Below are 26,037 nucleotides of genomic sequence, written 5' to 3'. Positions count from 1 at the left end.
TCAGTGCTCTGAATATAGGAGTTGGGAGGTCATGTTGCAGCCATACCGGCCACTGGTTAGGCCACTTCTGGAATATTGCATTCAAATCTGCTCTCCCTTCTACAAGAAGGATGTTGTGAAACTTGAAAGGATTCAGAAAAGACTTACAAAGTTATTGCCAGGGTTAGAGTGTTTGAGCTAAAGAGAGAGGCCGAATCAGCTGAGGCTGTTTTCGCTGGAGCATTGGAGTCTGAGGGGTGACCTGAGAGAAGTTTACAAAATCATGAGGGACATGGATAGGGTGAATAGCCAAGGTCTTTTCCACAGGGCAGCTGAGTCCAAAACTAGAGGGCATAGGTTGAAGGTGAGAGGGGAAAGATTGATAAGGGACCAAAGGAACAAATTTTTCACGCACAGGGCGGTGCATGTATGGAATGAGCTACCAGCGGAAGTGGTGGAGTACAATTACAACATTTAAAAGGCATCTGGATGGGCAGATGAAGTAAGAAGGGTTTACGGAATATGGGCCAAATGGTGGTAAATGGGGATAGATTTATTTAGGATATTTGGCCAGCATGGACAATTTGGACCGAAGGGATTCCCCCCCGAGCTATACAGCTCTATGACTTTAATGACACAGTGAACACTATGGCCCCTAAAACTGCAATGGTAGAATTAGCAAAGTGAACAGCCAAAAACACTGGCATTTATAAAGATAGAATGGAAAATTTCCCAGGTATATATTCTCCTGAAGGCAAAAAGACTCAAATTAACTGCTTCATGAGCCTCCACCCAATCATCAGCACTTTGATGAAAAGAATCCGAAATTGCAACACTAAACCAATTGCATGCATTTTAGTACAGTGTCTATATCAGTTTTCTGTAATAAAGCTTGAGCCCAGAAAATTCTGACAGTATCTTCCTAACTTGACTGACCATCTTTTGAGGAAGTATCAAAGAGGACTGATGAAGGCAGAATGGTGGATGTAATCGGTATGGACTTTAGTAAGGTGTTCGATAAGGTTCCTCATGGTACACTGGTCAGCAAGGTTAGATCACATGGAGTACAGAGAGAACTAGATATTTGGATACAGAACTGGCTCAAAGGTAGAAGACAGAGGGTGGTGGTGGAGGGTTGCTTTTCCAACTGGAGGCCTGCAACCAGCAGTGTGCCACAGGAATCGGTGCTGGGTCCACTGCGTTTTGTCATTTATATAAATGATTTGGATGTGAACGTAGGAGATAATGGTTATTAAGTTTGCAGATGCCACCAAAATTGGAGGTGGTGTGGACAGCAAAAAGGCTACCTCAGAGTACAACACAATCTTGATTGGATGAGCCAATGAGTCAAGGAGTGGGAGATGGAGTTTAATTTAGATAAATGTGAAGTGCTGCATTTTGGAAAGGCAAATCAGGGCAGGACTTGTACACTCAATGACAAGGTCCTGGGGAGTGTTGCTGAACAAAGAGACCTTGGGGTGCAGGTTCATAGCTCCTTGAAAGCAGGGCAACAGGTGGATAGGAGAGTGAAGGCAGCATTTGGTATGCTTGCCTTTCTTGGTCAGTTGTTGGGAGGTCATGTTGTGGCTGTACAGGACATTGGTTAGGCCACTAATATAATACTGCTTGCAATTCTGGTTTCCCTGCTGTAGGAAGGATGTTGTGAAACTTGAAAGGGTTCGGAAAACATTTACAACTATGTGGCCAGGGTAGGAGGGTTTGAGCTAAGGGAGAGGCTGAATAAGCTAGGGCAGTTTTCCCTGCAGCATCGGAGGCTGTGGGCTGACCTTATAGAGGTTTATAAAATCACGAGGGGCAAGGATAGGGTAAATAGATAAGGTCTTTTCCCCTGGGTGGGCGAAGTCTAAAATAAAACGGCATAGGCTTACGGTGAGAGGAGAAAGATTTAAAAGGGACCTAAAGGGTAACTCTTTCCACACAGAGGGTGGTGCCTGTATGGAACGAGCTGCCAGAAGAAGTGGTGAAGGCTGGTACAATAACATTTAAAAGGCATCTGGATGGGCATATGAATAGGAAGGGTTTAGAGAGATATAGGCCTAGTGCTGGCAAATGGGGCTAGATTTATTTAGGATATTTGATCAGCATGTTAGAGTTGGACCAAAGGATCTGTTTCTGTGATGTATATCTCTACAAGTCTATTGCAAAGTAAAAAGTGACCCCTAGGGCAGTCACTGGCTGCTTTCAACAAGAAAAATTGGAACAACCTTATTATAATCACCATTCCCATACCATAGACACTGTAGAGGTCATGAGTGACTGAATCCATCGCAGTGGCTATTAGCAGGGGCAAAGACTGGGTAATGGAAGTTAGCAATGATGCTGTCATTGAAGGTTGGGGAGGTGGTCATTGTCTCCCATTTGGATATAATCAGCCTTGGCTTAGTTGTTGTTTTTGCATCCGAGTAAAAGTTTGTGTGCTCAGTCTCTGGAGAGAACTAGATCATGTAATTTAGATCAGAATCAGTGCAATACTGAAGAATTATTATTATTACTGAAGAATTACAATTTTTTAAACATCTTTCAGATGAGAGGTTAAACAGAGGCCATAGTCATCCTCAAGTAGGGAAAAATAATTTTATTGGGCCTTTTCAAGGTCAGCGGGGGACATTCCCTCCAGACCTGACAAAAACATATCCCTCAACATCCCCAAAACAGACACAATCTGGTTACTTTTCAAGTTATTGCCCACAGATGGGATGAGGTGAGATGGACTGTCATCTATTACCCCCTATCCTCTTCAGTATTGTACATTTAAAATTGAGACTCAAATGTTTACCTGAAGGAGTACAGTCGCAACAACATTCTGAAAACTTGACACCATCCAAAACAGAACAAAATCACTGATTTATATTTATATCACTGAAGTCAATATATCTGTCAATCACAGGCAGACTATCACTGCAGGATGTTCAATCTACAACTATAATGAAACAGCTTCCCAAACTTAGTTCAACAGTGCTGTAGTTCTACGTGAAAGCCCATGACTCAACTTGCCAAACAGATCAAACTATCGAGGAGGAAATTATTAAACATCACATTTCTCTGGTGTCATGTTGAACTATTGGAACATCTGCTATTAGCAGCAATACACATACAGTAAATATACTATCATAATCAGAGGTTATAGAGTACAGAAAAGAAATCTTAAAAAGGTACCCCGACAGCAATAAACTATAAACCATTGCATCAGATTTACACTTAAGCTGCATCATATATACTTATGCTTCAGACATGGTATTCAAAACATGTGCTGGCAAACATCCAAAAGAAGCCCGCAGCTGCAGCCAATTATATTTCAACAATCTGAACACAACACTTCACAGCTTGCGAATATGCACCCAGTTTAAAAAAAGAAAAAGGTTAATTTTCATATAATGTCTAGGTTGTTACTTATGAAGCTGCGTCAACTTGCTTTTAAAATAAACCATTCTTACAACAATTCAATTTTGTACGTACAAAGCATTTTATTCATATGAGAGTCTGGCAAAGGTGGCCAATTAATTAATGTTTAATTTCCCTTACAAGCCCATGAGAAAACAATTTGTGTTCACTTACACCTCTCCAGGTGGCACGACAGCACCTTACCACTAGGAAGGTGAACTCGTGTCCTATCATTACTTAATACACAATCATTTTAAAAACTAAAATTCATAGTTTGCTTCTCAAAACTCATTATGAATATAAAACTACAGAAAGGTGTATGTGACTGCTCTGCCCATGCCATAAAAATATGTGCAAATTATTTTGGACAACATTCAGATGGAACCGGATTTAGGAATAGTGTTTTCAAAAAAAAGTGCTCATCACTTTTGACAAAAGTACAGTGCTCTTGGCTTTGAGAAATATAGGCTATATTTTATTCCTCGATTATATAATGAATAAATGCTCAAGGTTTGGGTGCACAGATAGCTGCAAAAACTGAGTAATTTCAGCATTTGTTTTTCTGTCTTCTTCAACTTTTGTATATTTATAATTTAATAAAAAGCACAGATGATACAGTTAAGGAAAGTTGGCTTGCAGTTGGATGGTTTCTTTTACACAAATGTCAAGAAAGCATGCCAAGAGGCTTGCTAAAGCATTCACGGTGAAATTACTTGTATAGTCATTCACCATCAGGAACCCAAATATGTTATCACAATTAACTAAGACGAAAAAATACAGAAAGCCCCGCACACAATCTTGTTGAGGTTCACTGGGAGTCCATTAAACCCACCAGAGTACAGTCAGGTATCAACAGGGTTAAGTCCAAAACAGCTCCTCCTCCACCGAATTAAGATTTTACAAGATGGTTTACCTGGAGGAAAAATACCTTCTCAAAAGAACAGGAGTCAGAAGTGGGAGGCAAAAAAAGGAGAGAAAATAAAGGCAAGAAATATGTTAAGAAAATCAAACGAGATAAAGAAAAAAACTCAAATCCTGAATGAGACTTGGAAAGACATGGTAACAAATAAATAAAGTGGTGGATCACCTTATCGATGGTTTCATTTTCATGAAATGTATTGCAGTACACTATATAAAAAGACAGGAAGAGAAAATTAGAAAATTACCCACAAAAAGTTGGACAGACTGCACTGAAAGGGATCAATGGCCTGATCTGATGGATTTCAAAATATCGGGCACATTAAACTGATCATATTTTGATGAACATTTGAAAGGGTTCATCAAACATACCAAGGAAGCAGAGCAAGTTAAATCCGGCACCAATTTATAAAAGAGAAACATGAAAATTCAAGAGGTCTATACTTGTGCAAGCCTAGCATTCACATCTGGGGAAACAACAAAGTATTTGAAAAGGACGAAATGTGTAATATAAAATGATTAAAAGCAACAGTCAAAATGGATTCAAGTTGTTGTGTTTTTTTGAATATAGAATAGCGTCAGTTCAGAAGATTTGATATTTCTTCCCTTTAGTATAGCCTTTGACGTACTACAACACAGAAGATTATTTGACAATGTAGAAAGGCATGAAATAAGATTTACTATTTTAAAATTGATAACTAAGTGGCTGTGTTAAAAGATGCTAACAATAGTTAAGGGAGCAGTATATCTTCATAGAAAGGAAGGACAAGCAAAGTACCACATATAGGTTCTGGTGACATTATATGTTTCAGTACATTAGTGATATGGAAATCGGACAAGTTAAAAAAGTTCCCCACACCTCACAAAAGTGACAATTTGAAATGAACTAGTAAAAAAAATGCACCAATAGCAGAGAGAATAAAGACATGAAAAATAGGAGCAGCCCATCATTCTGCACCCACCAGGATCGCAACTGATCTTCTGCCACATCTCCACATCCCTGCCTCCTCCCCACAAGCCTAGGCTCCCAAGAAATCAAAAATCTATCAATCTGTCTTGAATATACTCCATTAAGGAGCATCCATACATTCTGGGCTAAACAAAGATTCACAACCCCTCTGACTGAAGGAATCTCAGTCCCAAAGAATCTTTTATCCTGAGCCTATTCCACTCATGTTTTATAGTCCTTTGCTAATCCTTCAAGAATATAGGCCCATCATAGATTGATCTCATCGTAGGCAAACCCTCTTGTTCAAGAAACTGATCTAGTTGTTCTTCACTGTGTCATCTCAAAAGGCCTTTCTTAGATATATTCGTCCTTAGGTATGCAGGCCAGAACTGCAATCAGAACTCCAGATGCAATCTCACCAAAGCCCTGCACAGTTGTAGAAAGACTTCTTTATTTTGTATTTAAGATCTTTTCCAATAAACTCCAACATGCCACTTGCTTTCTAGTTGCTTATTGTATCTGCATGCTAACTTGAGTGGTCCTTGTATAAGGAATCAAAGTCTCTCCAAACATCGACATTTAAAAGGTTACTACCTTGTAAGAAAAATCCCACTTTTCTATTCATTTTTGTGGTGAAAATCTCCAAATTTTACTTCATCAGCCACTTTGTTGCCCATTCAGTTACATATTTCTTTACAGCCTTCATGTGTCCTCTTTGCAGCCAATGTCCCCAACTACCTTAGTATTGTTAGCAAACTCCGATGTCATTCACTGTTTCTTCAGCTAAGTCATTAACATAGTTTATAAAAGGCAGACATCCCAACACAGATTCTTGGGACATCCACTAGTTAAAACGTGGCAATGTGAAAATCCTGCATTTGTTCAAACTCTCTGCTTCCTGGTCTGTTGGCGAATCTTCTCTCCATGTTAAAATAAACACCCAACTCCATTATGGAAATTAACTTTTTGTATGGCAGTTATGGAATGCACTATGGAAATCTACTGGTTCCCCTTTATTTAACCTACTACATCCTTAATAACACCAGCAAAACTGTCAAACATAATTCTTCTTGTAAGACTACGTTGACTTAAAAAACCATGGTTATGTTCAGTCAAAGTGCATTGTTAAGGTTTCCTTAATTATAGGTTCCAGCATTTTCCTAATGACTGATGTCAGGATAACTGTACCATCGTTTTCTTCCTTTTTTGAAAAACATTTACTTCCAATCCACAAAGACCATTTCAGAATCTTGAGAATTCTGGAAAACCATAATCAGTGCATTCACTTTCACTTGCGCTCCCTATTTTTAGAACCATTAGATGTAGGTCAAGAGGAATCTGGACTCAGCCAAAAAGGTGAGAGATGCAACTTGATAAAAATAAAATATTTATAAAGTTGGGAACAGAAACAAACAGTGGGCAATATGAATTAAACAGTACAGCTGCATAGTCTTGGAGTTTTAGAAAACTCCCCGAAACTATCAGCACAATCTGCACAGCTGGTGAAATAAATGGGATCTTAGGATGTCTAGCTTGAATGACTAATCACAAGTCTCAGGAAATTACAGTTAGTCGTGAAAAGCATTGGTCTACTTCATCTAAAGAAACATACACAGCTTGGGGATCATAGAAAGGTAGATATTTTTGAACCAACCTGTTCAGAGGTATTACTACACACCACTGGAGTAAGTTGGAGACAGGTGGGCTTAATGATACCTTGGTGAACAGCTGGGATACTGAAGAAAAATTGAAGCGCTTTCCAAAGATCCAAGACATGCCTCTGATTTAGCCACAGGAAAAAAAGTGAACGAATCTAAAAGATGTTGTAAGATAACTCTTGGAGGGAAAGAGAAAGCAAAATGGAATTCATAACACTATAGTTTAAAAAGATCCATGTTCACTTAATATTGCTTGTGAGGGGAGATAGAAAGAATTTTTTTAGCATGTCACAATATGAACTGCAGTGCCTAAGGAGATGACAGTTAATGGTTCAACAGTGATTTTCTAAAAAGGAGTTGAATATACCTGGAACAAAAAAAAATAGACTCTGCAGACTGAGTGGGGAGGTAAGACCAATTGAATCATGCTTTTGGCGTTGACACAACCATAATAAATATTTAAATACTTTTAAGGCAGAGGTAGATAGATCCTTGATTACCAAGGCAATGAAAGATTATCAGGGATACATAAAAATATAGAGTTGAGGTTAAAAATCAGATCAGCTATGGTATTACTGAATCACGGAACGGGCACGAAGGGAGGGTGACTACACTTGTTCCTTGGTCATATGTTCCTATAAATGAGCCATATGATCTTGGGTCATATGAAGAGTCTATGATCATTTTAAACATATTAGATCCAATGAAATAAGCCAAATAATGGTTAATTACAAAATTGCATGGAATGGTTGTGTCTTTAACCAGCTTCAATACTATAACTTTATTCCTTCATGTATTCATAAAGTGGTCATTGTTTATACACTCTTTAAAAATACACATCCATTATATTGGTATAAATGTTGGCATCATGTGCCCGATGTGTTTTTCTCACCTCTAACACCTCAGACTAATTTAATGAAGCTTTAGACCACACTACTTCTCAATGAATGAGATCTGCACAATTCCAAACTATAATATTTGATCAGAAATTCTAAGCCGAAGGACAATTTATATTAAGACCATGTAAGTAAACCAGAAAATATCATTCATATCTTCATTACTTGTAACTTTTGACTATTCCAGTGCACTCCTACACTTTATACTTTACTCTCAGTAAAACTTGAGGTCATCCAATGACTGCTCCCAGTGCCTTCTCTTGCACCAAGTCACATTCATCTATCATTCTCATATTCAGTGACTTAAAGAAGCTTTCAGTCAAACAACGTTCTGATTTTAAAAATCATCATCTTGTTTTCAAATCCTTCCATTGGATCACCCATCCCTATGTCTGCAATCTGCCAGCCCCAAACCAGCTGAGACCGATCCTCTTATTCTTGTTGCTCAACAATCCTCACTTGTAATGATTCCACCATGGTGGCCATGTCATTCGGTGCCTATGTACTAAACCCTGAAATCTATATCCCTCCACTTCACCTTCCTCCATTGAGGCATCTCTTAAAACCTACATTTTTGACCAACCTTTGGTCACTAAACCAACATCTCCTCGTGTGGTTCAATGTCATATTGTGTTTTACAATGTCCTTGAGGCATCTTAGATCATCTTCATGTAATGTAGTTCTTTTAACATAATTTACTGTTGGCTCCAACCAGTCTTACCAGAAACCCAATTAGAAAATAGCAAAAATAATTAAATGAAATTTTAAGTATGGCTACTAAAAAGTGTCCTGATTAGCACATCAATTGAAGCAGATAGATAAACAGAGTCAACTTCCAGCTACTGACTGCATTACACCCCCCCAGAAAAGACAGGTAGTTTGACGCAAACAAAGAATCTCAGGAAGCTGGTAAGAGACTTTTTTTTCCATTCAGTTGTAGTGTTTCTAAATTATCGTGCAATCTTTAGGTATTTAAATACTTTTACTTACTTCTTCCAGTGCATCAGGTGGTGGTGTCGGTTCAACAGCTTCTTTGTTGGCCTCACAGCTCTCTGCTTTAGATGCAGGAGTCCTACCATCTGAAGATGTGGAAAATCTGGTCATCTGACTAGACTGATCAACAGGTGTCATGCTAGCCTCTGATGCCGACCGAGAGCTTTGATTCTGTTGAACGGTTTCAGAAGTAGGATCGTCGTCATCTGAATCCGGTAGAGGAGTTGGACTAACATCTTCCAGGCCCGTGCTAGAAGGACGCGATGATGGAGTAGGACCTCGCTGAAGCAAGTGAGTAGTTGACCCGGGAAGTGGTAATGGAGAAAGCTGAGAGGAAGAGGAGGATATGGGACTGTGCTCCAATTTAATGTCAACATCAGATTCTGGATCAAAGAAAGGAAGCTTTGTCCTCTGCTCCTTCAGAAGCATTTCAATACGAGAATCTAAACTGTTGGGTTGTGTTGAGCTACTCGGTGTTTCAGACATTAGAGTCTCAGGAGTCTCGGCCCTTTCAGGAGATTTGCTGAATGAAACAGCTGTTTTATCATTTGAGATGTTACTCTCCAGAGAAACTGGGTCTTCTGCCTTCTCCTTTACAGGAACAACATCCAAACTCGCATTATTATGCCCAAAGGTTTCAGACGGTGGCACAGGTCTTCTGTAATCATGGTCTCTAGATGTCTGACTGTGTTGTTGCTCCAGTGGACGGGAATACAGTGGTTGGGCAGAATGCACATTTTGGTACGGAGAAAAGGCTGACTGGTAGTTTATTCCAGACTGGTTTACTGCAGTGTTATGTGAATATGACCCACCCTCTGAACGAGTTGACTTGTAGGTGTTAACTGGTAGTTCTGTACCTCTGTAAGATCCTGTGTTGTGCGAGTAATGGTGACCCACTCTCCGAAAGGAATCTTGATAATTAGATTCAGGTCTTCTGGATTTGTACCCAGATTCTTGTGAATAAGAATAAGCTGGTGTACTCTGTCGACTGGAATAGCTGGAATCTTGTGAATAGGGGGTACCCATCCGTGGTGTGTGTGGTGTGCCTTGGGAGGATTGTGGCGTATATTGGCTGTATGAGTTTGGTGTATCCTGACGACAACTAGAATAAGCAGTGTCATGGGAAAATGGAGTACTACTATTTGGGGTTACAGATGGTCCCATGTTTAGGTAATTTTCACCAGTTCGAGATTTCTGTGGATCATTAACCTGTGGCAATAGGTGGGGGAGAAAAAGAAAAGTCATTTTATCCAAATGAAATTCTACGTAATTAAAGATAGCTCTAATTTTCTGCACCATCTAGAACAGTTTTAAAACACTGCATTCTTAACATCGCCTAATGGCAGAACAGAAATAACATTGATTAAGTCAACTAAATTTTCAGCAAAGAGGAACTTAACATTGTAGGTATTAATTCAGCTTATAAATTAGGAATGCAGCTCATTTGCAAAATTAATCAGCTTTATCACAACAGTGAGGGGTGCCTCCTAGGCCTTGGCTTGTCAGTCCACAGCTGGCCCTTAGCAGTACAGCTACTTCCACTGGCACGCCTTCTGACGTTCTGTTCCTAGGAATGGAATCTCCTGTTGTCGCGTTTACTTCAGATAAAAATGTGGGAAAATATACCAGATAGCACCAAAGACATATCCTTACACTTGTGGCATCATACTGAGGGGAAGCACCATTGTGGGTGGCATGAAATATTTAGTGTTTCATTAACTTATTTCCATAACTTCTGTCACATTTATAGTCCACTGTTGCATTCACACTGCCAAAGCTACCTCATTTAGAGTTTTGCTGCTGGACAATGCTTTGGGCACGGAAACAAACAGAAAGATAAAGCCCTCTTCTATGGCGTTCAGAAATCTTGACTTACAAACATATCAGGGGTGGGAATAGGCCATTGGGACCCTCTGGCCTGCTCCACCGGTCAACATCACAGCTGAACGGATTGTGGCCTCTACTCCACATCCCTGCTTATCCCGTATATCCGAGACTCCAATGGACCGATTCACATTGTTCACTGCCCTTTCTCCAAATTAGCCTGTCTGAGATGCAGAAAACTGCAAACTCGTTTTTAACCACTGCATTTTGTCTGAAAGTATATTTTCAGGTATGTGTTTCAGAACTATATGAATGTGTATACTATGCTGTTTGCCAACATTGTAGTGAAGTAGTCAAAATACTAACTCTATTAGATTCATTTACACGGTTTAATTCATAAGAGTGATGTGAAAAACAAAGCTAACCTGAACCTTTTTTCTACTTTATAACAACTTCAGATTTTAACATAATCCAAATCAAATGAAAAATACTGTTTAAAAATACCTTCAGTTAAATTAACTGTCGACAACATTCAGTAGCATGTATCTTAAAACTGAAACATGAATATTGTTATTCAATTCTAAAATAGTGTTAAATTTTGTTAATGTATAATAATGTGAAATAAGAAGCTTTACTTAAAATTAAAATAGTTTTAAAATGTGGTTACAGTGGCATTTAATGCAAAACCCCAGAAATAAATACTTGGCATTTAATAATTGACATTAAACATCCAAATTTGTCTACGCAAGACCAATTATAGAAGATCTCCCATTACAATTAACAGTTAAGCCAGAAATGAAATACTCTCAATACATTCCCAGACAAGTTATTCACTTTGTAAAAATAACCAAATTTTGTCTATTAGTTCAATGTTGAGGTTTTTAAAATCAGTTATTTCCCCTCATTTCTCCGGATTACACCATCTCACCCAAGAGATGTTTCTTCAAGTTGTGAGCAAATACAGAGTACTGACTAAGTTATTTAATCCTAGGAGTTATCACAGCTCATCTTCATCCTGAGCCCAGGCACAAAGATGAGGAGCTGACCTTTACTGCAGGCTTCAGTACCAAGGAATCAATTTTCTCTAAATAACAATACTACATTTAGAAAGATACTGCACCAAAAAATACTTGTGATTTTAATTACTATGTTGCAAATCATGATGTGGTATTCACAATCAACCCAAATTTTCAATATCATAATTGCTCCTACGTTTAATAAAGCTTTGACAGCACCTTTAAATCCTTGACCGACTAGGAGAAAGGTAACAAACACCTGAGAATCTCCACCACCTACAAACTCCCCTTCAAATCACACATTCACAGTAAAGTTCAGTTTGTCATCTACATTTGATTTTTAGTGATCCAATCTCACTCTATTCACATTTTCCTTAAAGGCTTTTTAAATATATCATTGATTAATAGATTGTGCTTCTGCATATTCATACATGCAGATATATATCGATTTAACTTGAGAATTTAGAATAAAAAATCTCATAATATTTTTAAAAAGTATTAAAACAATATACATTGCTACACTGGCCCTAAATTCTCTTTCAATTCCTCCCACTTCCTACAGTCAAAGGGGGTGGCCATGGGTACCCGCATGGGCCCAAGCTATGCCTGCCTCCTTGTAAGTTATGTGGAACAATCCCTCTTCTGAAGCTACACTGGCCCTAAAACCCACCTCTTTCTCCGTTACTTTGACGACTGTATTGGTGCTACCTCATGCTCCCACAAGGAGCTCAAACAGTTCATCCACTTCACCAACACTTTCCACCCCAACCTTAAGTTCATCTGTACAATCTCTGATACCTCCCTCTCCTTCCGGGACCTCTGTTTCCATCTCTGGCAACCACCTGGAAACGGATATCCATTTCAAGCCCACCAACTCCCACAGCTACATGGAATACACCTCCTCCCACCCATCTTCTTGTAAAAATGCCATCTTCTATTCCCAAATCCTTTGCCTCCGCCGCATCTGCTCCCAGGATGAGGCATTCCATTCCTGAACATCTCAGATGTCTTCGTTTTTCCAAAGATCACAACACCCCCCAAACCCCACTACCCCAGTGGTTGAGAACACCCTCGACCGTGTCTCCCGCATTCCCACAACTCATCCGTCACACCCCCTCCCTGCAATAACAACCAAAACAGGATACCCCCTTGTCCTCACGTACCACCCTAACAACCTGCAGGTCCAATGCATCATCCTCTGACACTTCCGCCATCTGCAAACCAAGTCCACACCAAAGGCATTTTTCCCTCCCCACCCTTATCTGCTTTCCAGAGGGACCACTCTCTCTGTGACTCCCTTGTCTGCTCCACACTCCCCTCCAGCCCCACCACACCTGGCACATTTCCCTGCAACTGTAGGAAGTGCTACACCTGCCCCTACACCTCCCCCATCCCAGGCCCTAAGAAGACTTTCCACATCACGCAGATGTTCACCTGCACATCTGCAGATGTGGTATACTATATCCACTGTTGCCATTGTGGCCTCCTCTATATCAGGGAAACCAAGCAGAGGCTTGGGGATTGCTTTGTGGAACATCTACACTCGGTTTGTACTAAACAACTGCATCGCCCAGTCACGAACCATTTCAACTCCCCCTCCCATTCGTCAGACGACTTGTCCATTCTGGGCCTCCTGCAGTGCCACAATGATGCCACCCAAAGGTTGCAGGAACAGCTGGGGAACCCTGCAGCCCAATGGTATCAATGTGGACTTCACAAGCTTCAAAATCTCCCCTCCCCCTACCACATCCCAAAACCAGCGAAGCTTGTCCCCGCCTCCCTAACCTGTCTTTCCTCCCACCTCAAGCCCCACTCCCATCTCCGAACTACTAGCCTCATCCTGCCCTCTTGATCTGTCTGTCCTCCCTGGGCTGACCTATCACCTCCCTACACTCACCTTTACTGGCTCCATCCTCGCCTCTTTGACCTGTCTGTCTCCTCTCGACCTATCTTCTCCTCTATCCATCTTCTATCCACCTGCCTCCCCCACTCCCCATTTCTGAAGGGTACAGATCGGAAATATCAGCTTTCCTGCTCTTCTGATACTGCTTGGCCTGCTGTGTTCATCCAGCTCTACAACTTGCTATCGAATATAAACTGACGTCCTGTCACTAGCTGCACAATATGCCACTATGACCCGGTTAGTAAATGATCCCAACCATGCAATTCTAAAGAGGCAGCACAGAGGTCTTAAAAAACAAAAATAGACTACTGATTTTACCAAAAATAAAACAGTGAATAATTTGGAAGCAATCATTTCATAAACATTTCAATATAATCGATCAAAGTGACACTTTCATCAGCAGTGTTCCTGGAGTTAGTGGAGTTGTAATCCTGTTTTTATTATAAAAAAGGGGCAAAACAAAAGTGTAAATGAATTTTTACAACAGAGAGATAATAGATATTACTCTATATTAGTTAAACACAATATAACTAAATTACATTCTGGTGACATTTTACTAATTTGATTGTTAAAAAGTTACAATGAACACAAAGAGAGGAACTTTTAACATTACAGTAGTTATACTGAGCAATGTTTTCAATTCATTTTAAAACCAAACATTTTGACTGCACCAGGAAAAAACACCTATGTACTGTGATGGTTTAAGCTTATGCAAGTGTTTATATATTTAATGTCTTTTAATAAATCAAATATTATACTCAGAACATATACTGTACATAAAGAAATTAAGAGAGTGTTTGCCTCAATAGGCTTTACAGGCTACATGCAACAGTAAACTACTCAAATTAGAAACATACTCATACATTTTGTTTTAAATGGTTCATAAAACTAAAGCTCCTGGATTGAAATAAATAAATACAAAAAGATAATAAAAATGCATAATGGAATGACATAACAAATGCACACAAAACACACTTTTTAAAATTAATTTGTTAATGCTTTTCCCTTCCTTGTCGCCTTTCTAAAAAGCTAACGTTTGAATTGAAGTAAAATTCCATGATTCTCAGCAGCTCACCGGTACCTAGTCCACCCAGTAATTATCCATGCATGAGCCAGCACTGTCATCACTGGTAGTTAATTCGACCACAGTGATTATAACCAAACTTAACCAAATTTTTTTTTTGTCAATCAACATCCAAATTTATACTTTTAGACAGGGTGAGTCATTTGAAAGCAATCAGGTATAGTTAATTTTCTGCCTAGTCCAGCTAAATAAAGTCAATTGTCGCACAAAGAGCCAATATGCCAGCGAAAAAAAAGAAGTCAACCAACATAAGGGTTCAAGCCCACAAATTCTTTTGGTCTGTTCATCTCAATGATCATCATCAGGTGATAATCTGAACATAATATTTTTAAAGGTCACACAAAATATCTTACAACTACGATTAGAAGGCATCGTAATTGTAACTTTGAATGGATGGATAACTACACAAACTTTTCAAACTACACAAGGAGAAATAGATATATTTTGAACACTAAATATTTTTTCAGGTTTATTCAGTTATTCTTGACACTAGAGTCATAAGGAACTTTTCTTGTCAGGAGATTGATAAACAGTGCAAGTTGGAGTCGTCATGACATTTTATTCATAGGTACCACATCAAAACTTTAAATTGTGTATGCTTTGTTCACAGTTATAACTTGTAATTAAATGGTACAAAATTTTCTGAGTATTCTTTGACCACATTCCATTTTCACAACAATAAACTTAGTCCAATAGGTAGAATTGTTACCAGAACCTAGTGGGAAAAAAACGCATTCGTTGAATTTAAAAATATGACATTTCTGTGCAGTTTGTTAAAGAAGTCAGTTTCTGAGATTTTGTCTGCCTCTCCTGACCATTCTGGAGTGTATCATTTCAAGATTTTATACTACGATTTGAGAAACACAAAATCACTTATAATAGTTTTAATTCCTAAGAGATTGAGTACCATCAGTCAATACTTCTCAGCTTGTCGAGTAAGCAGCTCTCCAATTTAGTTGAAATGTAAGATAAATGTTAGTGCAGACTAGTGACCAGACACATCAACAGAATAACCTACAGCAATAGAGAAAAGGTGACGGTGAGGATTCCCCCACGGTGCGTTTCTATTAACTGGCTACAATTGGAGAAAACGAAATTTGAAACTGCACTCATGTTTATTGGAGGTCCCTACTTTGGCAGTTCCCAAAACATCAAGGAAAAGAAATATCAAGCAGTGGTTGCTCTGGCCTGATTAACTGGTGACTAGGGCATCCCATATGAGATAAACAACAGGGAAAGATCAACATGTTTGGGCAAGACAGTTTTCTTGAGAAATTTTGAAAGCATGAATAAACTGGGAAATACTAAAAAAAACGAAGGCCAATTAGTTTAAAAATGTATCGATCATTGCTGTGTAAAGATCATTTAATGGCTCCAAGTTATATAAATTTGGCTGTTAAAACTGCAACTAAATTGCTGAATATTACAGAGTCCATTTGTTGACACCAAGTGAAAAACACTTCTTTCCCCACTAATAAAATCAGACTCAACAGGTCAAAAAGGGACTTTAAAAGAAATTTTTGAATTATTTTTTCCCTTTGTTGCCTTATTCCCTACAGCTTTCTGGCCTATTCATATATTTTTGTCAGGAAGAATGACAGTGAATCTCTGCACGATGTCAAGGAAAGAAGACAACTTTATAGCATGGCTCTGAAGTGTTCCAGAAATACCACACTATGCAATCAGTTTGGAAGAGTGTAAAAGTTTGCTTCAATGATACGCTGTAAATTAACTAAGAAACAAAATATGTATTCATGGCTACATCAAATTAACTTAATAACCATAGACTAGAGATTTAATTTACCAGGCACCAGGGTTCATAAAAAATGTTTGCCAAAACATGGATGATTTCGAACATCTTAGAAAAAAGCCAATTGTTACAGGAATAAGAAACAGAAACACCTTAGTCCAAAAAAGCTGCAAGAGGATGTTGCTTAATGTTTTTTTACGGCGATATTATTTGAAACCAAGAGTATAGAAAGTTTCCACCTCAAGAAAGATTAATATTGAAATAATTTGCATCGCATTACTGTTCACCTGCTTCAGCCCAAACTTCCCAATCTGAAATATTTGTTATTAAATTCATGATACCAGCCGCAAGTCATCCGCCTGTAACATCTACGTCGCTTGCTGTTAGTAAATCTGCTGTCACTTATTAAAGAGCTCGACAGTCGCGCAACTTTTACTAGGCAGCCTTTTAAAAACACCAGCGAACCTGGCGTGTGCAGAAATTCATTCATACCAATCCCACATGACTATCAGCGGAGCTAGTTCGTCTTCTAATAACGAGCAGTTCACCGGCAAACAAATGCGGGGGGGGGGGGGGAGTCAATGAAACATTTCCTCATTGCACCATAAACCAATCGAGGGCCACAGCATATTTAGTGTGTAAATGAAACTGTCCATACCTGTCCAAATTCACTATTTATTATAGGCGAGGCGTCCAAATAAGCATCGGTACCGACAGGAAGAGTCTGGGGGGTAAAGTAACCACTGACCAGTAGCTCGTAGTATCTCATCCGATGTTCACCTACGGAACGGCAGGATTATAATGACTGCGGAGTCTGAATCAGTGTTTAAAACGACACAGGTCGTTGTAAATATATCCCACCGATTGGATATAAACAGCACTCCCTCCCGCCACAACATGGAATTAACATATTGATCAGAACTACACGTGACTGTGGGATTTTTCAACACCGGCGTCAACATCATGATAGCCCCGCGATTCTCAAGGCCCATTAATACATTACACCAGGACTCTCAGAGTATACTGGTTGGGAAGATTTTACAAACGACAGCAATCCCTCTGTTTCCTAGCAACATTAAACAAGCTACATTTGTGTGCACACGTGACTCAGAATCGGCGTTAAAATGAGTCAATATTACATATTTGCATTAATCTCGGATGGTGAACCAAGCACGACTTTAAATCCGATAGGCATGCAAAGTCGAAGAGAACCGAATTGATTAAAAAGTAACTTTATTGCACCTTTGGTATCGAGTTGGACGTGGATGATGTTTCCCATAACGGAAGTGTTGTGAAGGTGCTGCACAGTATCCTTGGCTCCCTTCACTGTGGCGAACACCACCTTCGCGATTCCTAGGTGCTTCTTGTTCTTAGGGTTGTAAAGAATTTCCACTTCTTCAACCTCGCCATACTTCTTGCACATGTCCAAAAGAAACCCCTCTCGTATGTTGTCGTTCAGCTTGGCAAATGTTACCTGCTTTGGAGGTACGGGTCCCACGTAATGCTCGTCGATCTGTTGGCACCAGGAGCACATTCAAACAAACTTAACTAGCGAATGCTAAACAAAAAAAAGGTTGTCTTGGACATTTCATTGCTTATTTACTTATGTTTTGCAGTTACAAAGAGTAAAGTGCTAGAGTGATAGGCTACAGAAAGGAAATTCTACTAATGAGATGAAACTGAGAAAGTTATTTCAGTTCCCCTTCTCCTTTACCTTAAATTTTGGAACAGGTAAATCCAGCTCTTTGCTTTTGGTCCACATGCGTCCAAGTCGGGGGTCTCTGACAGTATCAACCGGCGGAACACCAGAATTCTGCAATAAGAACGATTGACATGATTTAGTTTTGAAGGTTTAGGGAACATGCAGCAAACTGGAGAACATGTTAACGAGTAACCGGACTGTCAGCTTAAGAGCTCCTGACAGGAGGAACCGCAATGTAACTTTCTTCGCTTACAACATTGTAACAATGGCAGCATCCTGTGACAAACACGACAGACGTGGAATTAATGGCTGCACTTCCACAATATCACTCACAGGGAGACTTAAATGTTGGCCATCATAGCGGTAGAGTTTGTGCTGTCCCTTCTTCAACGCTGGGTCAATAATCAACTTATAACTTCGCCAATGGTGACTTTTTCTCTCTGCTGAACTCCCTCCTGCGTGGCTGTGCTCCATCCCATTGATCAAACCTGCAAATGTTGGGGAGGGTAAGGGGGGAGGAACACAAAATGATTTTAAGCTAGGCTGACAAATGCCTCAGTTCTCAACATTTTTTTAAAAATCCTTTTTTCCCTTCCACAAATACATTGCTCATGAAATGGGGAATCTAAGCTCGCTGGACCATTAGAGAAAAAGAGAGAAGGGGGGGTTGAAAGAGAGAGAGAGAAAAAACACTCACTTGAACTCTGCTTCTTGCCATGATCTTCGTGGTGCCTCGGCTTCTCCCCGGGTTTCAGCTCCTTGAAAGACATTGTCGTCGATTTCTGTCGGTTTCGGAGCGAACGGCGTGATCTGGGGAAAACAATTACATTTCGCTGATTAGGTTACATTGTACGGCTCCAGCCTCCTTTTTTTTCGCGAGCCAACACATATTGTGTGCTTCTGCTCAGTGTATGTACGTATCCCACAATCCACCCGCCCAGTCTGGGGGGCCACCAGCTAGTCTTCCATTCCCTCCGCACATTCAACGTTTCCGTGCGTCTACCTCCCTCCCCCATCAGACCCGGGAGCAGGCCCTGGATCCCCGGCCTCGCCCCGGTCCCAGACGCAGCCCGGGCACCCGCCTGTCGGGAGAAGGGGAAAGGGAACTCATTTATTTTTATTTTTTTCTCTCTCTCTCCGCCGACCTGGGCCTCGGCTTGACGGACGGTAATTTTGAATCAGGGCCGGGAATCCATGTTAGGTTTACGCAGCGTCGAACTGGGTCGCCAAACAAGATGGGTCGAGGTGGTTCAAGTTTGAGGACTCCCATTGAGCATTAACTTCCATTTCGCCATTGCTCCTCCCCCTCCCATCCCCCACGGGGCCCTCTGCCGCCTCTGCTTCTTTAGTTTTCTTTTGGATTTTTTTTGCAACTACCCTCCCCCTCCCACACACACACACCACCCCCTGCCCAAGCGGTATTTTTTTTTATTTTTTTCTCTCCTTTCCTCCCCCCCCCGCGGTGTCTCGCACGATCGTTAAGTTCCGAGTGGTTTTGAATGGTTGGCCGATTTCGCCTGTTTAAAAGGTGGCTGCTAACGGGGGCCAATCAGAGCGGGGCTTGCTTGAGCCTTGTGGGGGTTTTTTTGGAAGCTTGAAGTGAAAGCTCCTTGAGCAAGAGGAGAGGCTCAGACTGGGTACTGTGTGTGTCTTTGTGAGAGTGTGTGTTACCCCGCTCAGCAACAACAAGGGCAAGGACTGGCGCTCTCCTTTATCACAAATGGAAAGATCTCTCTTCACAGTTTCAAAGCACTGTGGGTTTTCTCCTTTTAATTAAAAATGGATCTAATTTAGGTTCTGTAATCTCTGGCCACATTTGAAGAGCTGATGATGATGATGATGATGAATTTGGATGCAAGATTTCGAACTGCTAAAGCCTGAAGATTTTTTTACTTTGGAATGCATCTTGGGGTTGAAACTAGGTCATGGCACACCAACGTTGTCTGCAGTTACATTGACATGAAATCTTTGTAAAGTGAACGGAGCACAATTGATTTTTTTCTATGCTTTTATATAACTTATGAAAACCGATTTAATGGTAGCATATGGATTGTTTGACAGTAGCGCTTTTAACACTTTGAAGATTTGTGGTAATCTTAATTTTTAAATTCGTTTTGCATTCAGAAGAAACAACATCAGAATCTCAAGCAAATGAGTTTTTTTACTTTTTTTCAATAACAATGATCTGTCTAACTCAACGACAATTTTTACAAACTCGGTAGAGCGATTCTTAATGTTTCCACTGCAGTTAGGCGTTGTCCTTAACTGAAAGATTCCTGCCAGAATTGCTTGTAATTTATGTATTCGAACCCTTTTAGCCGTTTCAGTACGTAATTCTGAAACCGCGAACAATTGTCAAATCTATTAAATGCTATTAAATGGAATGTCAACTCACTAACTTTTCAGTTTTGACTTCGTTTTTATTTTAAAAACAAGTAATTTCATAAGCTTAAACCCATCATGAAAATCCTTTTAATATTTGCTCGCATCAGAGATATTTAACTGATGGGATCTCTAATGGGAAGCCGCCAAACATTTCAAAATGGAACCTTTGCCTTGCTTTTTCTTCTTCCCCAAATTAAAATTGATTCTTTACACTGGATTGACATTGACATTTTAAACACATTTTATATAGCACATTAAGCTACTTCAGTATGCAGATGTATTTTTAGAAAACACATCTCTCAGTTTCGTCTCAAAATGTATTACTGGCAGGTGGTGTGTGGCCGACAACTGTCGTGTGACATTTTAAATCTGGATTAAAACGAAGGTCTGTACCACTTTTATTACAAACCGAATCCGATGATGTACCATGTTTGAAACATTTTCCATTGCCAATTTTGAAAATTCTCATTAGTTTAAAACAAATTTGATGCTTTAAATATTATTTGTATTTTTGCATCGCTTGCAAATAATATCTTTTAATTTGCATTGTTCCTTGTCTTATATTTCATATTAATCTTAAAAGTAGGGTCACTTAATTGACATTTAGAGTGCTAAGATTACATGGAGCATTTAACCTAGTCTACATAAAATTGAAGTCATTATGATTCTGTTGCCTTTATGTGCTCTTTCTTAAAGATTAAGATCTTAAGAAACTGATTTATTTTACCGGGAAACGAGCTTTAAACAGAGAAATTAAGATGTTCTTTCGAATGGAAATGTTTGCTTTTTTTGTTGTTGCTTTTCGATGGAACGTACAAGTCATGGCCGGCTGATGCAACAAAATGACGACTGGTATTCCTTTCTATTTGTGAATATTTAGTGCCTAAGTTGTTTGAGCTGTGGGTGGTTGAAGCTTCCCGAAATAGTTTCGGATTACAAATAGCCCTGAGGCGTAGTGTTTTTGTTCGGTAGAGAGCTCTGTACTGTACGTGACAAAAAAAATCGGCTCAAACAAAATGGAGCTGGTGCCTGGTGTCGCTGAGAAGTTAAAATGAACATGAAGAGTAAACAAGCTGCTGAGTAATGGTGTGCCTGGGCAGAGTAGGCCGCGGTCATTGTGCAAATAGTGAAACGTTTCTGATTCAGAAAGGGTCAGAAATAGGTCCCCCATTTGTGAAAAGGAAATCTCATAAATATTCGCCCCCCAAATACTTCAATAGTATTGTATAAATTTTATTTTTGACAAAGCTGTAATTTTGGGTAAGCTAAATCTTTTAGTTCGAACTGTTGAATCACGAGGTGAGCTGGATTTGCTGAGTTTCAGTATAGCAAAGGCACTGATGAAACAATGGCTTTATTTCAATCTGACCAGGGACCCCTGAGTGTGCTGTAATTACTACAGCGTGAATCGGGCGGTAATTTCTCTGCTCCGCCTCCAGCAACACCATCCAAAGTTCATTACTGAGCCAACATTGTGTGACCCAGTGCCCCCAGAAGCTAAAGTACATCGTGATGCGCATTGTGTAATTGTCAAGTGGCCCTCTTGTCTCAGTCAATCCCTGGAGGATTTGAGATTGCCAAGGCTGTCGTGAAATCGTGGTTACCAACGTGGGAATGTGAATTCAACAATTAGGATAGATGAATGTATTTCCTAGGGCCCTGGCACTCAGCGACTCTAACGAGAATAGTCCCCAGTGTATTACACACTTCCTGTTTGAAGCCCTGTCAAAACATTGGTTTGCAACATTTCATTCCCTCCCAGCCCCATGCAATGGACTCGTGCCAAGAAACTGTCCGGAGACCTCTGGTAGCTCTTAAACTGTTATGGACATGTATACTGCCATTACACACCATTGACAGATCATTTGAGCCTGATTGTTTCCTTTATAAAGGTCCTTGCTTTGGCGAAATCGTTGACATTGGCTCTTGTCAAATATTGTTTGGGATTGTTTTACCAATGTCAGTTTCCTGCTCCCTACATCCTTGGAGGTGGCGGGGGTCTAGAAATATTTTTAAGCTCCTTACACAACTCATGATGTGGTTATTTACTGGAAGGGCCTTGGCTTCGAAACTGAAATCAACAGCAGTAAAAGCGAGGGTGCGGATGAGTGAGAAACAAGTGCTGAACAACAAAAAAAGGACAGTCAGCTATAATGTGAGAAACTGAAATTTGCATGCGTGTGGAAGAGAGTCTGAAAGAGTGAAGAGGAAGTTTGTAGACTTGAGTGTACCACTATCCGCGCTTATAGAATCGCAGAATTACGATTGCGCAAGAGGCCATTCGACCCATTTATAGTTTGCACTGATTTTCCTGTGAAAGCAATTCGCCCAGCGCCCGTTCCCCTATTTTCTCCCATAAACTGTACATTCTTCCTTTCTCAGATAACAGTTTCCTTTGCCTCAGTTGAACCTACGTCCGTCACAGAATCAGGGTGTATTTCCTCATGTCATTATTGTTTCTTTTGCCTTTTACCTTCAATCTGTACCCTCTTGGTTCCCAATTCTTCCACCCGTGGGAAGTATTCTCCTACCCATTCTGCACCTGGACCCTTAGAATTTTGAATACTATTAAATCTTCTGTTGGCCTTCTCCAAGGAAAATAGATCTATTTATCTTGCGGTTCCAAGGATGAAGAACTTTTCTTGTGAGAGAATCCTTTCTGTATTTTTTCCAGTGCCTTCAGGGGTTTCCTAAATTACAGCACTCGGAACATACACTAGTTTGGCGTCAACCAGTGAAGGTATTATACAAGTTCAACATTTTTGTACTGCACCTTAATAAATAAAGCCTAGGCTAGTTACACTTTAACTGCTCTCAACCTGCCCCAGCACCTGCAATGACTGGTGCACATATACAACCATGTCTACAAATACCCTCTAATTTATACTGTTTCAGTATGCTCTTCCTACCAAAATGAATGGCTTTGTACTCCTCCACATTGAATTTAATTTGCCATTTCTCCATCCATTCCACCTGCCTGTCTGTGTCCTTTTTGAAGGCCTACATTATACTCTGCCATTCACAATACTTGCAGTTTCACATCCATTTGCTAATCCTCCCCAAAAAGTTTACCTCACTTAATATATTTCTAGAAGAGGATGGATCCTAGCAACAATCCCTGTGCAATGCTCAAAGCTTTCTCCAAATCAGAAAACATTTAATAATTACTATTTTTGTATCTTGTCTGTCAGCCAATTTTTATATTCATATTACTACTGTTTTTTTTAAAACAAGTTATAACTTGTTAACAGCTCAAGCCCCTAAAGGATTTTAGCATAAATAGGGTGATTGGGTTCAAACTTATTAGGAATGAAAATTGGCTTCAGCCAGTTTTTATTGCTGACCTGTAGGCATAACACTGTTTGGGGAATGCATTCAAGTGAACCATTGTTGTTCCTTCTGCTGCTGTATTGGTCTTTTTAGCCTACTTCATCACCATCTCAGAAGGCCAAGGCCACTGTTATCCAAATTGAAATCTGTTTATTCAATTATTTTCATACAAAAGTCATTGTAAATTGAACATGCTTATGACATACTATAATCAACAATGTTTAAATTGCTCCATTGGCCAAAGAATGAAGGGTACTGCTACTTATGTGTGTTGCATGGCTTCTGGAAACCTTGGAATGTATTGCACCACATTTCACACCATTGTCCTGGAATCTTTGGCTACATTTCCCAGGTTTCAGGATGAGTTAACACTTCCTAAAACATTTTTATTTATATATAAATAAATGTGGTGCTTAAAATATTTCCAATGGTGTGATCTCCTTTTACTTATTAGCAGGAAGTGAATATATCTTTGGAAGCTCACTGGAGCTTATTTGCACAACCATGACTTGAATGTTATGCTGGCAACTGCAGTACTTCAGTGTTTACTTAGCCTGATGAATTATTTCTGATTGCATCATGTATGCAGTTGGTAGGATATTTCTATCTTTCCATTGTTTGTAAAGAACAAGTTATGCAGAGCTGGCAAGAATCTGGTGAATATAAATGCTATATACTTGAAACTTGGACTCCAGTTTCTGTTAGTTTCAAAAATAGTAATGCAATAGCCTTTTTGATGTGTCTAATTCTCTTGTCTATGTTTTAAAATGAAGCATGCAGCTTACTTTTTATATTATGTATGTGTACGAGTAATTTTAGTTATCTTTTACATCTTGGATTCTGCTGCATATTCTATTCTGATGCATCACTCAGTTTTGAACTGATGAATAATTATTAACACAATACCCAGAAACTGTTCAATTTACTTTGGATCATCTTCAGAACGGGTTTGTATAACACAGTCAACACAAAGATGACCCATGAATTTAACCTTTAGTTTCTACCTATTCATTGCAAATGGTGGTTTCTGTTAGAATTTATATATCTGACCCAGTAACCACCTGTTATGTCATCCACCCTGCAAAAGAGTTGAATAATTTGTAATCCCACTTCACATTATTTATGCATCCATTATGTTTTGTCATATTATCTGTTATTGATTTATAATCTAGTGTCTTGTGAAAGTGCCAACCCTTGTAAAGGTATAATTCCGTAGGAACTGATTGGAAGTTACCAGAAACCCAGGTTACCATTTGTTCAAGGTGAAGCTTAACTGTAAATATCAAATTTAACTATATTGGTTTCCTCACCTGAACATGATCCCAATGCTGTTCTTACCCAAAAGACAACCATGTACAACTCCAACTGGATAGTGAGCAGGAAATTCCTCCTACTATATGGCTCAGTTATTCATTGAAGTACCCCTTACTTCGCTATTGGAGAGACTGCTTTTGGAAAAAGCAAAATGTTTGTATTTGAACTACAGCGATATTATTACCCCTCTTGCAAGAAAAATGGCAAATCTATTTTGACAAAATCTTTATAATTGAAATGAACCTATTACTAAATGAAACGATATTTCAAACTTCCAAGCGTATTAACTAAAATTGTTCTTCATTATAGAGATTTTAATTTAAACATTTGCTTTTTGAACTGAGAAACATCAATGCAGTGGAATGTATTAAATTCTCCTGAATGCAATTATTTGCTTGAACAACAGCAATTTTCGTACTCAAAATGATATTGAAGCAAGCCTTCTTGAATAAGTCAGTCATTATAATTTTATATTTAACTCCACCTCATTTGCAACCATGAGTTAAGCTATATTGTACAGAACAGTCCAGTTGTTTTGTACATGTAACACTTAAATTAAAAATGTAATCATATTAACAGGTTCTCACAGTGATATAAGTTAATTTCCTGGCTATTTTCACCTTTTTTGCAGTGTTTTCTTATTTCTTTAAAGTTATCTGGAATTATCCTGTACCTACATATTTTTGTGACAAAGTACATGATAAATATATCCATTTGAATAGAATAGAAGATTGGACAATGAGGTTGTTGCAGTTGCCCATGTTTGGGTTTAACTTTCTCAAATGGGATAAGAGGGAGGCTTCTCCTGAATTTGTTAGCTTAGTTACAGAATCATAGTATTAGTTAAACTGTGGATACATTTATAAATAACTATATTGGAGCTGATATTACAGATATAACAATTGGTAGAAATGAACATGCTTTGAATCTTTGG

The 26,037-nt window shown here is 39.3% G+C and overlaps 2 protein-coding genes across 2 annotated transcripts in view; one reads left to right on the top strand and one right to left on the bottom strand.

Moving 5' to 3' along the window:
- Positions 1-19,422, bottom strand: part of setd1ba (SET domain containing 1B, histone lysine methyltransferase a) — a 120,014-nt gene extending 100,592 nt beyond the window's left edge. The window contains exons 1-7 of the mRNA XM_059655054.1: positions 19,220-19,422; positions 18,772-18,884; positions 18,408-18,562; positions 18,087-18,185; positions 17,615-17,885; positions 17,031-17,152; positions 8,793-10,004 (exon numbers count right to left, since the gene is read on the bottom strand). Coding sequence (XP_059511037.1) covers positions 8,793-10,004; positions 17,031-17,152; positions 17,615-17,885; positions 18,087-18,185; positions 18,408-18,562; positions 18,772-18,884; positions 19,220-19,344 — 2,097 coding nt within the window. The 5' untranslated portion in view covers positions 19,345-19,422. The remainder of the gene's footprint in view (positions 1-8,792; positions 10,005-17,030; positions 17,153-17,614; positions 17,886-18,086; positions 18,186-18,407; positions 18,563-18,771; positions 18,885-19,219) is intronic.
- A 1,186-nt stretch (positions 19,423-20,608) lies between these two features.
- The window catches only part of rhof (ras homolog family member F), a 44,753-nt gene continuing 39,324 nt past the window's right edge, over positions 20,609-26,037 (top strand). The window contains exon 1 of the mRNA XM_048555884.2: positions 20,609-20,844. The gene's annotated coding sequence lies outside the window, so the exon portion shown is untranslated. The remainder of the gene's footprint in view (positions 20,845-26,037) is intronic.

Source organism: Stegostoma tigrinum, chromosome 26 (assembly GCF_030684315.1).
Source record: "Stegostoma tigrinum isolate sSteTig4 chromosome 26, sSteTig4.hap1, whole genome shotgun sequence".
Classification (NCBI taxonomy): Eukaryota; Metazoa; Chordata; class Chondrichthyes; order Orectolobiformes; family Stegostomatidae; genus Stegostoma; species Stegostoma tigrinum.
Note: the sequence above shows the minus strand (reverse complement) of the source record. Positions and strands in the feature narration are given on the sequence as shown.